The sequence below is a fragment of the Malania oleifera genome, chromosome 12 (genome assembly GCF_029873635.1).
Source record: "Malania oleifera isolate guangnan ecotype guangnan chromosome 12, ASM2987363v1, whole genome shotgun sequence".
NCBI lineage: Eukaryota > Viridiplantae > Streptophyta > Magnoliopsida > Santalales > Ximeniaceae > Malania > Malania oleifera.
In genome coordinates, this window is record NC_080428.1 from 62,617,524 (window position 1) to 62,631,051 (window position 13,528).

Genomic DNA, 13,528 nt, shown 5'->3' on the forward strand with positions numbered 1-13,528 from the left:
TTCAAAGTACATAAGATGCTGATTAAAATAACCAAACAAAACACATCATTAAAAAACAAGAATGAAAGAATGATGAAAGAACTAGATTCTCTTAAAACTGCTGAAAGAGAAAAGGATTCAAGAATCAATAAAATAAAAAATAAAAAATAAGCTATAACAAAGGAATTAGAATCCAAAAATCTTGCTGAAGAAGAAAAAGACTTGAAAATTAAAGAATTAGAAAGCAAGAATGAAAAGATGATAGAAGACCTTCGATCCCTATCATCTACGGTATATGAGAAAGATATGTATATTTCTGAATTAAAGGATAAAATAAGAAAATTATCTCTAGAGTTAGAGAAATCTCAAATGAAGGTTGATAACAAGAAAGAGATTGAAATAAATGATCTCAAAAATCAAGTTAAAGATAAAGAAATGATCATTTATAACTTTACAAAAGGAAAAACAAATTTTGACAAAATGGCAAGCTCCCAAAGAATGTCTCTAAACAAAGAAGGCATTGGATTTAATGGAATTGAAAATAAAACTCAAATGAAGGTTGATAACAAGAAAGAGATTGAAATAAATGATCTCAAAAATCAAGTTAAAGATAAAGAAATGATCATTTATAACTTTACAAAAGGAAAAACAAACTTTGACAAAATGGCAAGCTCCCAAAGAATGTCTCTAAACAAAGAAGGCATTGGATTTAATGGAATTGAAAATAAAAAGAAAATGAATCTTTATATGGGTTATTTCTCAAAAGCCTTCAAAGATAAAGCAAGCACATCCTTTAATTCTTACACTAACACCATATGCTATCAATGTAAGAAAAAAGGGCATATCAAGTTTGAATGTCCATTCAAGAGAAAGGATGTAAAAACTAAACAAGTATAAAAAGTAAAAGAAACATCCTTTACCAAACCAACTGGGCCAAAGAAAGTATGGGTACCGAGATGATAGACTAGCTCATAAACGAAAAACTCCATGGATTAAGTCATTCCCCTTTAAAAATTGAGAAAGTAACTTAATTCATGATCAACAAATGAACTAGTTGAAATAGAAAAACTTAAAGATGAGTTTAAGAGCTTATTATAACAAATTCAAAATGACATTGTTGGCAAAAATCGTAAGATGATTTTTTTACAAAGCTTAACTTAAGAAAATATTAAGAAAATATCAAATTGAGCTTATTACATAAGTACTTCAAGTTGATTCAAGTATGATTTTTTTTTAAGCTCACTAGGCAAAGAGACTTAAAGACCTTAGTTTTAAGTCTTAGAACATGCTTTTCAAAAGTTAAAACAAATTAAAATTCCAAGGTTAATTAAACAAAAGAGAGAGAAATCAAAAATGTCATACAACCAACTGACAAACGACTGTATGTCTAGTGACAGACGACTGACATGTTTTTGAAGTGTTTTTAACACAAGTCAGATGACTGTCAAGTAATGGACAAACGACTGCCAGTGACCAGTGAGCCGTTTGTGAGTATTCTGCCAGACGATTGTCAACCTTCTTTGTATATTGAAAAACTGATTTGTGCATAAACAAACGACTATCACCATATGGACAAACGACTGTCACCCTTCTGTTCATTTTTAAAAACCTGGTTGTTTAGTGACAGACGACTGCCCCTTGTTGACAGGCAACTGCATAATTTTTTTTTAAAGATATTTGAGAATGAAATGCCATATGCTCCATGCTTACATGCCTATGTGATATGCTATATGCTACATGCTTACATGCCTATGTTGCATAATATGCTTGACTTATATTGAAAATTTATGACTCACTATGTTGAAAATTTGAGCATGAGATTATTGAGTATAAGCATGAATTTTGATATGAGATTAATTCTTGATCATGCATGCTATTGATGAATTACATGGATAAACTTACTGCTTTTTATATTGATATCCATGAGCTATGAGAGATATAATGGTTATATTGGGGTCCATGAGTTGTGTATAATGTGATAATGACTTTGGGTATCTATAAAGTCTTTGATATCCCTAATATTTTTGGTATCACATTTTAAAAATTTTAATTGGTATCACAATTTTACAAAGCTCACTTGGTATCACAATCTAAAAGTGAAATTTGTCTTTTAAGCATGACAAGTATGATTATATCTATGAGCATAGTATGACATTGATGATATTAGCATGATATTGATATTTGATACATGATGTGAATCAATGTTTTGAAACATGGGATGATGAAAGCAAAATTGATAACAAAATTGAATGTATTGAATTCAGGGGGAGTGTTATGTCATATTACTTATATTGTGATTGTTTTCCTATTAATCAATTCAGAGAATTTTAAATTGGTATCATGAATTAAATTTTCAATTGATATCAATTCTCAATTGGTATCATGAATTTTAAATAGATATCATAAATTCAATTTTAAATCGGTATCATAAAATCAACAATTGAAATCTTGAATATTGTCTAAAAGAAAAATGTTATTAGTAATGAAGTTACAACTCATATACTTGAATGTTATAACACACTACACATGCTATATTGAAAAATAATAAATTGAGTGTGTTCATATGTTTGATACGCATGTTTGATGATATGCTCAACATGTGATTTTACTTGAACTTAATCATTTTTTTTTTCCTTTTTGATGGATGTCAAAAGGGGGAGAAGTTTTAAAGCAAAAATTGAGCATAGTATTGTAAATTGCAAAAACTGAGCATAAACATAATATATATCAAAAGGAAAAGTATTTGATAATGATGAGCATGATTGTAAAAGAGGTTTTGAAATTGATATTGATCTTGCAAATATTGTTAAGATGATGTTTATTGAATGGGGGAGTCTTTTTTAGACTCACTCCAAGTTTTGAAATTGATATTGATCTTACAACTATTGTTAAGATGATACTTATTGAAAGGGGGAGTCTTTTTAAGACTCACTCCAATTTATGCTTCTTGTTTGTCATCATCAAAAAGAGGGAGATTGTTGGCCTTATAAAGTTTAACATCTTGTTTTGATGCTAACAAACTAGTAGAATTTAACATGCTTTGTTTAAGTGATGTATTTTCAAGACTCAATGATGAATGCAAAGTTCAAGAATTCATGAAAACTTGTACTTCAAAGGAGGATAATTATATCAAAGTTTGAGGCATGAATTAAAACTTGAAGATCATGAGAGCATATTAATATTAAAGAAAACGTTTCAAGAATGAAAGCCCAAGTGATCAACATGGAAAGCTCAAAGAAAGATGAAGCAAGCATAAAGACCTCAAGGAATTCAAGGATTGAAAATTTGAAAGAGTCTAGGAAATTTCATGTAAATACTTCAAAGAATTTCAATATGGATGCATGAAACTCTAAGGTAAATTTATTGGACGTAGATACCTTTGAACATATTTGGAAAATATTTTTATAAGGTCAAAAATTGTTTCAAAAAGGTTATAATCAGTTTTGGAATGAAAAGCAACAAGAAGAGGATTTATCAAATGCTGTTAATTTTTCTACATCTGCATTGATGTGCATTTCTCTTCATAAAAAAATCCTTTTAAAATGTGTTCAGCATGAAAGTTTTAGTATTTTCTCTGAGCTTTCATTTGACACCAATATCATCAAATTTGGAGTTATACAAAAAAAGTTATGATCAAAATACCGAAGGGTGCTCGAAATTGACAGCATGACAAACGACTGTCAAGAACTTGACAGACGACTGCGAGTGCACTTTGAGGCATTTGTGTGGGTTTAGATAGCCGACTACCACCTTTTTGCCCTTTAATTTCATTGGATAGATGACTGCCACAAATGGACAGTCTACTACCACGCAGCTATTTTGATTTTTTTTCATAGCGGTCAAATTTTTAAAAGAGGTTGTTTGGGGCTCAAAATCTGTAAAAACTTGGGGAATACTCCAAGACACTTGGGGATCAAATTATACACTTTTTAAAGTCTATAAATAAGCCTAAAAGATCATTGAATCAATGCACCAACAATTCAAATTCTGAAAAAATTCAAAGTCTCTCTCAAATTGCTCTCAAATTCTTAAGACTCTCTCTTGCTCTCAAGCTTCTTCCACCGGAATTGTGTTACAAATTCTAAATCTTTCAATCACTGAAAGAATTAATCGGTGATATACTCCCTTGAGCTTCAAGTTAAATTTCATATTGTTATTTACTTTGAAGTATATTAGTTGTGCTGTAATTGCTATACTAACCAACTCTTTGAGGAGCAAGTTTGTTGTACATATCCATTTGATTTTTATCTTGTAGATTGACGAATCCAATGAGTGTTTAGATCATTGGCTAAGTAAGAGGATATTGCTTAGAGAGACGGACTTTAACGTAGTTAAGGAGTGACCAAATGAGGGTACATCGTTTGGAGAGGTGGACTCTAGCCTAGTTAAGGAGTGACCGGACGAGGGGATATCGTTTGGAGAAGACGGGTTCTAACCTTACCCAAGGAGTGTTGTAAAGGTATTGTTCCACCCGTTAAAAGAACAGGATTAGTAATCCTTTGGTGGTTTGCCAAAGGCAAGGACGTAGGCTGGGTATAAGCCGAACCTCATAAAAATCTCCGTCTCACTCTCTCTTTCCCAATTCTTTATTTTCAGTACATATTTAAATTGTGTGGATGGTTTAAATTTAAAATCATATAAACTACGTATATTTAGAAATCAAGTAAACATTAAAGTTTGATTTTGATTTGGGTTGCGGAAACCGAAAGAGAGTACGTTGGTTGAATCATTCTTTGCGGAAACCATACGAGAGTACGTTACTTAGCTAAACATCCCAAAGATAAATTAACTTAAGAGTTTATTTGAATTTTGAAGTTTGGAAAGAGTAATTGGATTTTATATTGAACATCATATTGAAGAAGAAATTTCATATATACGGGCCTTTGTTCAAAACTCACATTCACCATAGGGCTGAAAACATCAAAAGCTGAAAGTTACTTATATTATATTGATTGTGATTTGATGGTATAAAAATTTGTTTTATATTCCAAGAGTCTTAAATCTTGAATGATTTCATCAATCTAATAGTGTTACAGTGAACTTATATTTGGTAAATAAATTGTGGTTGTGTTGGTTTGGAAATTGTGATTAATTGTTTGATCGTTTTTACTTTCAAAGTGTGGTTGAAGATTGAATGTTTAATTGTGTTGTTGATTGATTATTGAAAAGAAATCAAGTTCTTGTTTGATTGACAAAATAAATAAACAAGTCAAAAAATTGGTTAAATATTAAAAGAAGTTAAGGGCTTTAAAAGAACTAAAGAGAAAGTTTTAAAAAGTCAATTCACCCCTCCCTCTTGGGAAGTTATTCGTAATTTCATTTATGAAGTGGTATTTTATTATATATCTATGGGAATTACGTTGTGGTGATAAATTGGTTTTTGGAAAATGTCGAAAAGAATGCATTATATGGTTTAAGAACCTGATGGATCATATCAGTATCAGTGCAACCACACTATTCAAAGCAGTGTTGGTATGAAAAGTCAGTTTGGCTAGTGAAAGGGCTTGAGTACGTATCTGGTATACAGGCCAGGTTCGGTAGGCAAATTGGACTAATAGATGAGTTACTTTAACTTAGTGTTGGTACCAAGGTAAGTCGACTCTTTGGGCTGCACAACCCGTCATGGGGGTTATACATGTTAGTTATTCATGCAGAGAGGTTTTTTACTCATATTTGCAGAATTAATGGGAAGCATGTATTTTCAATTATCAATGTGAGTTACAGTTATAAAATGCAGTTTCATTTAAAGTTATTTTAATTAGTATATTTGTTTGCACAGAGACTCCTTTGCCACATACTGATAATAATTTATTTTTTTTTACCGAGAAGTGTCTCACCCTATCATGATTAATTATTTTTCAAATGCCATGAGGAGTATAACAATAATCAGAGTGCAGGTAGAAGGCCCTTGGTTATAATTGTTATTATTTTATTCATGGTTTTTTATGAGTTCAGTACTTTACTGTGATATTGAGATTTTTATTGTAATAAAGGATGATTTTTAGTACTCTGTTAATTATTATAGAGATCATCCGCTGTGTATTAATGTGGTATCAGAGATTTATTTAGAATAACACTCCGGACCCCGGTTTCAGGCTTGGGGCGTTACACTATTTATACTTCTATGTAAATATATATTTTGTTAAATGAGCTAAATAATTTTAAAAGCCCATTTTTAATTATATGAATTTGGACTCGAAATCATTAAAAAGTTCTTTTTTGGCAATAAAATTACTTTCTTTGAGGGTTTTGGGGATGAAAAGTTCATTCTGGCAAACACTTCTTCCATGTATATTTTAAGTTAAAAAAAGTAGTGGAGAAATTCATCTAGAAGAGGTCCAAGTGCCTAAGTATAGGAGCTTAGGCACCATTGTTATTATTGTTAAAAATTATAAAAAAATAAAATAAAAATTAAAATTAAAAACTAAAAATCGAAGTTAAAATCGAAACAAACAACTTATTTGGCTAATAATTCTAAAAATAAAGCAAATTAAAATTTTGATTAAACAAAATACTCATTTTTGTATGATATAACACATGAAGTGCATAAGAAATGTATTTAATCGATTTTTTTATGAATAGATTTTATCGCAACTTTGAATATGGAATTCAAAGGGATCAGCAAATGTTATTCTAAATAATAAAATTATAGTGAAATATATGATCAACCAATATATATCAAATTTAAACATATAATGAAATTTTCCCAGCGAAAAATTCTCAAATTTAAAAACAAGTCAAAGGATATGGTTTCATCTTTTTATTTTTGTTTCTCCAATTGGGAGAGCCACGAATTGAGATCCTAATGCATATAGATACAAATGGTCTAATGGGAGCAACAATTTTTAAGAATTATTTTACTTATCTTATTGTACATGATAATTGAAAAATAGTAAAAATATTTTCCAAATACCTATTATTATTTTTTATTTTTTTTGAAAATTTATGAATATTTTTTTTAATTATATTTTAAATTCATATGAATATTTTGTTTTAATTTTAGCTAAAAATTATGTATAAAATGAATGATTTAATTGACATTAATTCTAAATATTAAAATATTCTTGCAATAAGTTGTTAAAACAATTGAAAATCATAAAATATAGAATCTGTTTGGTATCGTTGTTATTTTTTATTTTTTATTTCCATTTATGAATAGTAAAAAAAAATTATAAAAACGCATTTTTCTATGTTTTAATTTTCTATTTTTATTGTTGTTTTTTAACTATTTGCAATGAGAAATCTAAAAACTAGATTTTATAATTTTCAATTATTTTAATAACCTGTTGGTAGAAAATTTTAATATCAAGAAATATTTTTTTGGATTAAACATTAATTTTATACACAGTATTTAATTAAAATTAAAATAAAATGATCATGTGAATTTTAAAAAAAATTAAAATAAAAAATATCCATAAATTTTTAAAAAAAAATAAAATAAAATACAAAAAATCAATCACTAAATATTTTTACAAATTTTCAATTATCATGTATAATAAGATTATTATTTTAAAGTGAAATTTGAAAAGGCAAAATCCAGCAACACCCCCTCACCTTTCAAAAAATGACACTCCACTCCCTCAATTTTTTAAAACTACCATAAAACTCTTAGAGATTTAATTTTATTGACAAAATGAACATTTCATTATTTGATCGTTAATCAACCGTTAAGTTAGTGAAAAACTTAAATTTTATTCTCAATAAAATGACAATTTTACCTTTCCACTCAATTTTGATAATATAAATTAAGAAAATAAAATTAATTTATTAAATTAAGTTGGAAAAGTTGATCAATGAATCACAATATATTTTGGAAGTAAACTTATAAGTAAATTGAACACTTAGCAACAAAGCTGGATCAATCAATTGACATAAGCATGATAACATAATTGAATTATTATTTTTTAAAAATTAAAGATTATGAAAAATAAATAAATAATACAAATTATTCAGAAAAAAACTTAAATAATTATAATATTAAAAAATATTTGCTACATACATTCCGTGAAAATTAAATGACCAAACATATCTTTAACAAATAAAATACAATTTAAAAAAATTAATTTGGATCATCAATTTGTGAATTGTTTTTAAAGTATGGTTGAAAACCATAATTAATAACATAACTTGATTTAAAAACCATATTTAATAACATAACTTGATTAAATCAGGGAAAATCAAGTGAATTGTTTCATACAATGGACAATCAGTTAATACAAATTTAAGTTTTATTTATTTATTTAACATTCATTTTACACACAGAAGAACTAACATACCATTTTTTTATTTTTAATTTATAAAGAATGAATTTTGAAATTTTATTTTATCTTTTTTCAATATTATGTTTGATAAGTTACTGAATTTAAAAACATTGTACTATGCTTTATTTGTTTTTTGATGTGTTTAATCATTAAATTTTTATGAAAATTGAATATAATAAACAGTTTTTAGTATTATAATTACTAGATATTTTTATGATTTATTAGTAATTTTATTTTTTATACATATTTTTTAAAAAATTAAAATTTTTTATATATATATATATATATATATATATATATTGTTATTATGATGTCAATTAATTATCTAAAGGGATTGGACCGATAGACTAGTTAATTTAATCATCAATTAGATTTTCGAGTCACTTAGTTTTTAAAACATTGGCCAATTTTTTCAATTTAATTTATTAAATATGTATCATTTTAAAAATATTATTTTATTATGACTAAAATAAATTTTTTTCACATATACTTGACTAACGGTCAACTAAGGGAAGGTTCATTTTGTCAATAAAATCAAACCTTCGTAGGTTCTTTTGGTAATTTTTGAAAACACAAAGGGTGGAGTGTCATTTTCAAAAAATTTAGGGCGTGTTAGATTTTACCCAATTAGAAAATATAACAATTGTGTAAAATAATTATGATAATTTTTATTTTTATTATAGCACTATTAATTTGTATTATTTTGCACTTTTACTATTTAAACCACATTTTAAAAAATATTATTGATTTAAAGATTAAAAAAAGCATTCCTAATTAATTTATTTTAGTTTTCGTTTCTGATTTTCGTTTTCATAATTTTTTACAGCGATTACCAAATGACCCCTTAATTTTCAATTTTTTCAAAAATAGTAGAAAACCGACAAAAACAAATGTGTTCTATAGTTTTTTTCTTTATTGTGCAGAAACAAAGATGAAAAATAGAAATTGTACCAAACAAACTCCAAGTTATTTATTCCATATATAGGAGTTCCCCGTGTTTGTCTAGCACAAGCTAGAACAAAAAATGCATGATGTGAATAAAGCACTAATGTAACAAAAACATTTAGAACAATCTCATCATGTCTATTCACAATATGTGCTCTTATATATTAGGATCAATAAGAAGACATGGACCTAAAAATTTGTAGACCTAGGTGATTCCTGTTTAAAGACTTCTCAAAATATGGCCGGACGACAATTTGTATGTGCGACGATCAAATTAATTTCCTATCCAGGATGAATCATGCATGTTTTGATGGAAAATGAAACAGATGAGCTGTGAAACACGACCTGGAACTCAAATGACATTACAATGAATCCCTTAACAATGGAGCCATTGACCATAGGGGCTGCTAGGCTCCATTAAAGATTTGATAACACGACTAACATGCAACACAAGATTTTCGACAGAATTAATGCAGCAATCATATTGGGAATTTATTCAAAATTTCAAGCACTTTGTATAACCTTAAACATGTCTAGATATCACTGGCAGATAACCTCCATCAAAAGCATTCGTTCGTGATCAAACATGGTTTTTGAGGAATGTGAGAATTAGCCGATTCACCTGATCAGGGAATTGCTCATGAACAAAATGGGTTCCTTCAGGCAAGAACGTGATGTCCAGATCAGGGACAAACTCTTTCACCTTTCCGCTCTTTATGTAGTCCTCTATCCCTGGAAATTTGAAGAAATAATCCTCATCCCCCATGATCAGCAGGGCTGGAACTTTAACATTAGGATCTGCTATGCTGAACTGTTCTCGAGATGCCCTATGAAAACATTAAACCATGTCAAATAGCAGTGAATGTTTGTTTAGGAGACTGTCAATTCAGCATAGGACACCACAGTAGTTGCGCAATTGGTGAAACAAATGAATCAAAATGCCTTTTCTTCTTCTTCTTCTTCTTCTTCTTCTTCTTCTTCTTCTCTCTCTCTCTCTCTCTCTTTTGGTGAAATGGTTCTTTTCCACAATGTGGCACACTTTCTATCTTTAGGTAATCTTAGTTTTACCAGCCTTTGTAGTAAAAGTGACCCATGTCCCATGGCACAAGTTTGACAGTCATTTCACTAAAAGGATGAAACAAATGAACCAAGATGCCTCTTGTTTTAGTGAAGTGGGCACTTTACCATGGGGTGGCACACTTTGTGGCTGTGGGTTTGATGATCACAATGATAGAAAAAAAAAAATGATAACAGAGAGCACAATAAGATGGGAGTTGCAACACAATATTTCGTTTCAGGATGATAGCTACTTGGTCACTTCTCAGTAAAACTACGGTTGGTCACATACCTATATGGGACTTGCAATGCAGTTTGGAAACCAGATTTCTCATACAAAGTTCCATAGGTTGCAAGGTCTTCCTCTGTGAACCATGGGGGAAGAGGAGTTGATGGGTCCACCAAATCCATGATCTCCTGGTTTTCTGCAGCTATTGGTATCTCACTTCTGGAGAAGAGGATGTAGATGTTCCGTACAACTGTTTTAGCATCAAGGCGACCAAAATCAGCTTCGGCTCGCCCAGGTTCCTGAGACAAATATCACAGAAATGAAGCAGCAAGTGGGTACATTTGGTTTGATGTAACTAAACAAAGAGAGAATTAAGCACTCACCTGCCATCTTGAAATGTAGAAGCCTTCAGGAAGGTATTTACTGAAATTGGGGGTTTCTGGTGGCAAATATGGCACCCCCAATGTTATCACTCCTAAGACCCTCTCAGGATGGAGAAGGGCAAAAAGGTAAGCTGGTCGAATTCCAAAATCTTTCCCAACAAGAAAAACCTATGGTCAAAAACAGAGAGAGAGAGTCATTAACATGAAACATAATACTTAGACCTTTTATTCAGTACAACACATTACACGATACTAACATGAAACATAATATTTAGTTAGACCTTTTCTTTGGTACAACACATTATATAACACTTTATGATTGATCTATTTTAAGCTGATCAAGCAGGACAAAACAGTCGCATTCATATATCCAGAAATAGATGTTTTCAAATAATTATATGAGTGTGTGGTGTGCCTAATGCAAGGTCTTTTTCAAACATTATAAGTGCCTAATGCATTACTACATATCTATTTTTTTCTTCAAACGAATGAGACAAAGCCTTTTTTTTTTTTTTTTTTTTTTTCTTTGTTCATTTTGCAAGGTGCAGGAATAATTTCTTATTTTGTATGAGAGGAATATCTTTTACAATCTCATACTTTTTAATTTCAATAATATATAATTTCTCATTTCTTTTTTAGTTTATATTTCAATATTAATGCCCATTGTGTGATTTCCCATCCATGAATAATGTCTTAGAAGACAAGTCAAAGACATAAAAGGATGAACTCCACCATCTCTCCCTCTCTCTCAACCCCACAGCCCCAACCTGCAATCCCTCTTTCCCGTTCTAGCTCTGCTCAGGGCTCAATTCTCCAACTCAAAGCTGCCACGTTATTTCCAGCCAAAACAAATTCTTTAATGCTGCATTTGGGAGCATAGATTTCTAATCTTGAATTTAGATTTGAGTGAACTTGGACAAATTTCAATAAAATTTTATATTGCATTTTATCCAAATCCAAATGTAATACTTCTCCAAACATAGGGTAAGCGCTCAAAACTCTATCTCTCCAAGTCTTCATCTCTTGGAATTTCAACATGGAATTGATCATGAAATTTTCCAAACTATTTGTTGAAGGCATATGAATGTAGCTGAAGAATAAAATTCATCTAACATAATCCGTAGCCTATGAAGGTGCTCTAGAAAACAACAGCGAAAATCCAACAATTTATTTTGCCAGCATGTAATCGAGCATTTTTCTTCTCCTGTTCGTGTGGATCTAAGTCCACGCAATCTAATTTCATTTCCAAATCAATCGGCATACAAAGCAACCAAAAATTGAAATTAAAATTAGAATCCCCTATTCTGTGCAACCAAACGAATAATAAGTAAAATGCTTCAAACCCTATTGAATGATCTCAAGATGCAACAAGCAACGGAGCTGGATTGAACTCATTTTGCTGTTTTCCTAAACTAAAACACAGGGAACATTGAAATTTTCTTTTTCTTTTCCTTCGGATTTCCTTAGCTTTCTCGGCAACCAAACGGACGCCTGAGTGGAAATTAGCAAAGTGAATGGAAAGGGAGTACCTTACTGATGCCAAGGAAATCGAGAATGGCAAGGAGATCGGAGACAAGATCGGCGAAGGAAGTCTTGTCGGGGTGGGGAGGCTGGTCGGAGAGTCCGTAACCTCTGTAATCAGGCGCGATCGCACGGAATCCGGCGGAGGCGACGGCGAGCATCTGGTGGCGCCAGGTGTACCATATCTCAGGAAACCCATGAAGGAACACCACAACCGAAGAACCTGCTCACAATCAGAGAATCAATGGGAGAGACAGAGGGAGAATTGAAGCAGTGAATTAATAAGAGGAAATTAATTAATTAATTAAGCAAAAGAAGAAGAAGAAGAAGAAGAAGAAGAAGAGAGTGGGAGAAGGTAACCAGTTCCGATGGCGGCTACGTGAAGCTTCAGCCCTCCCACTTCTATGTGCTTGTGCTCTATTTCTTCCATTTCCAATTGTTCTCAACAAACACACAGTGTGAGTGAGTGAATTGACGATGCAAATTCATTGCACAACAATTTTGTGCATTGTAAAATGATCCTTGCCTTTTTTTTTTTTTTAAATCTACCGAATATGGAAAGTTGCATATGAAATACTTTTATATTTTTTTAATATAGATTTAAAAATAATAATATATTCTCACAATTTAATTTACAAAAATTAAAATATAAATAAACAAAATTATTTATGAAAATTTATATTTCATTTAAAACTATGAAACAAAAACATAGATATTTATTACGCTGTCTTCTAAAGAACTTAGACAATGGGCACCACACATTTGCCAAGGAATATAGGATATGACTCATTTTTAGCCAATTTGACTGTTCGTGTGAAAGAATCCTCTTCCATTTTTATATTTAAGCATAATTACCACGCCTTCTAACATCACACCAGGTGCACACATACCGAGGCAATGAGCTAGAGTAGTCAAACGGCAACAGAGGAGGCATTTTTTAGGAGTTTTTTCATGTTTTATCCTTTTTTTAAATATATTAAATAATACTTTTTTTGGGAAAATATTTTTCGAAATAATCCTAACGTAATCTCGCTAATTTAAGTAGCGAGATTTGCCATGTGTCATTTCCACAAAAAAAAATTATTTAATATATTTTTTTTTAAATGATAAATTGGGAAATAAAAAATATTAAAAGAATTTATTTCCCGATTTAT

At 30.2% G+C, this 13,528-nt stretch overlaps 1 protein-coding gene across 1 annotated transcript; it reads right to left on the reverse strand.

Moving 5' to 3' along the window:
* Positions 1-9,640: 9,640 nt before the first annotated feature.
* LOC131145152 (uncharacterized) lies at positions 9,641-13,063 on the reverse strand. Its single transcript, XM_058094257.1, has 5 exons — positions 12,735-13,063; positions 12,383-12,597; positions 10,854-11,021; positions 10,534-10,769; positions 9,641-10,012 (listed from the first exon to the last, which is right to left on the reverse strand). Exons 1-5 carry the CDS (start codon positions 12,802-12,804, stop codon positions 9,766-9,768), a joined length of 936 nt encoding a protein of 311 aa, XP_057950240.1. The 5' UTR covers positions 12,805-13,063; the 3' UTR covers positions 9,641-9,765.
* Positions 13,064-13,528: the final 465 nt, after the last annotated feature.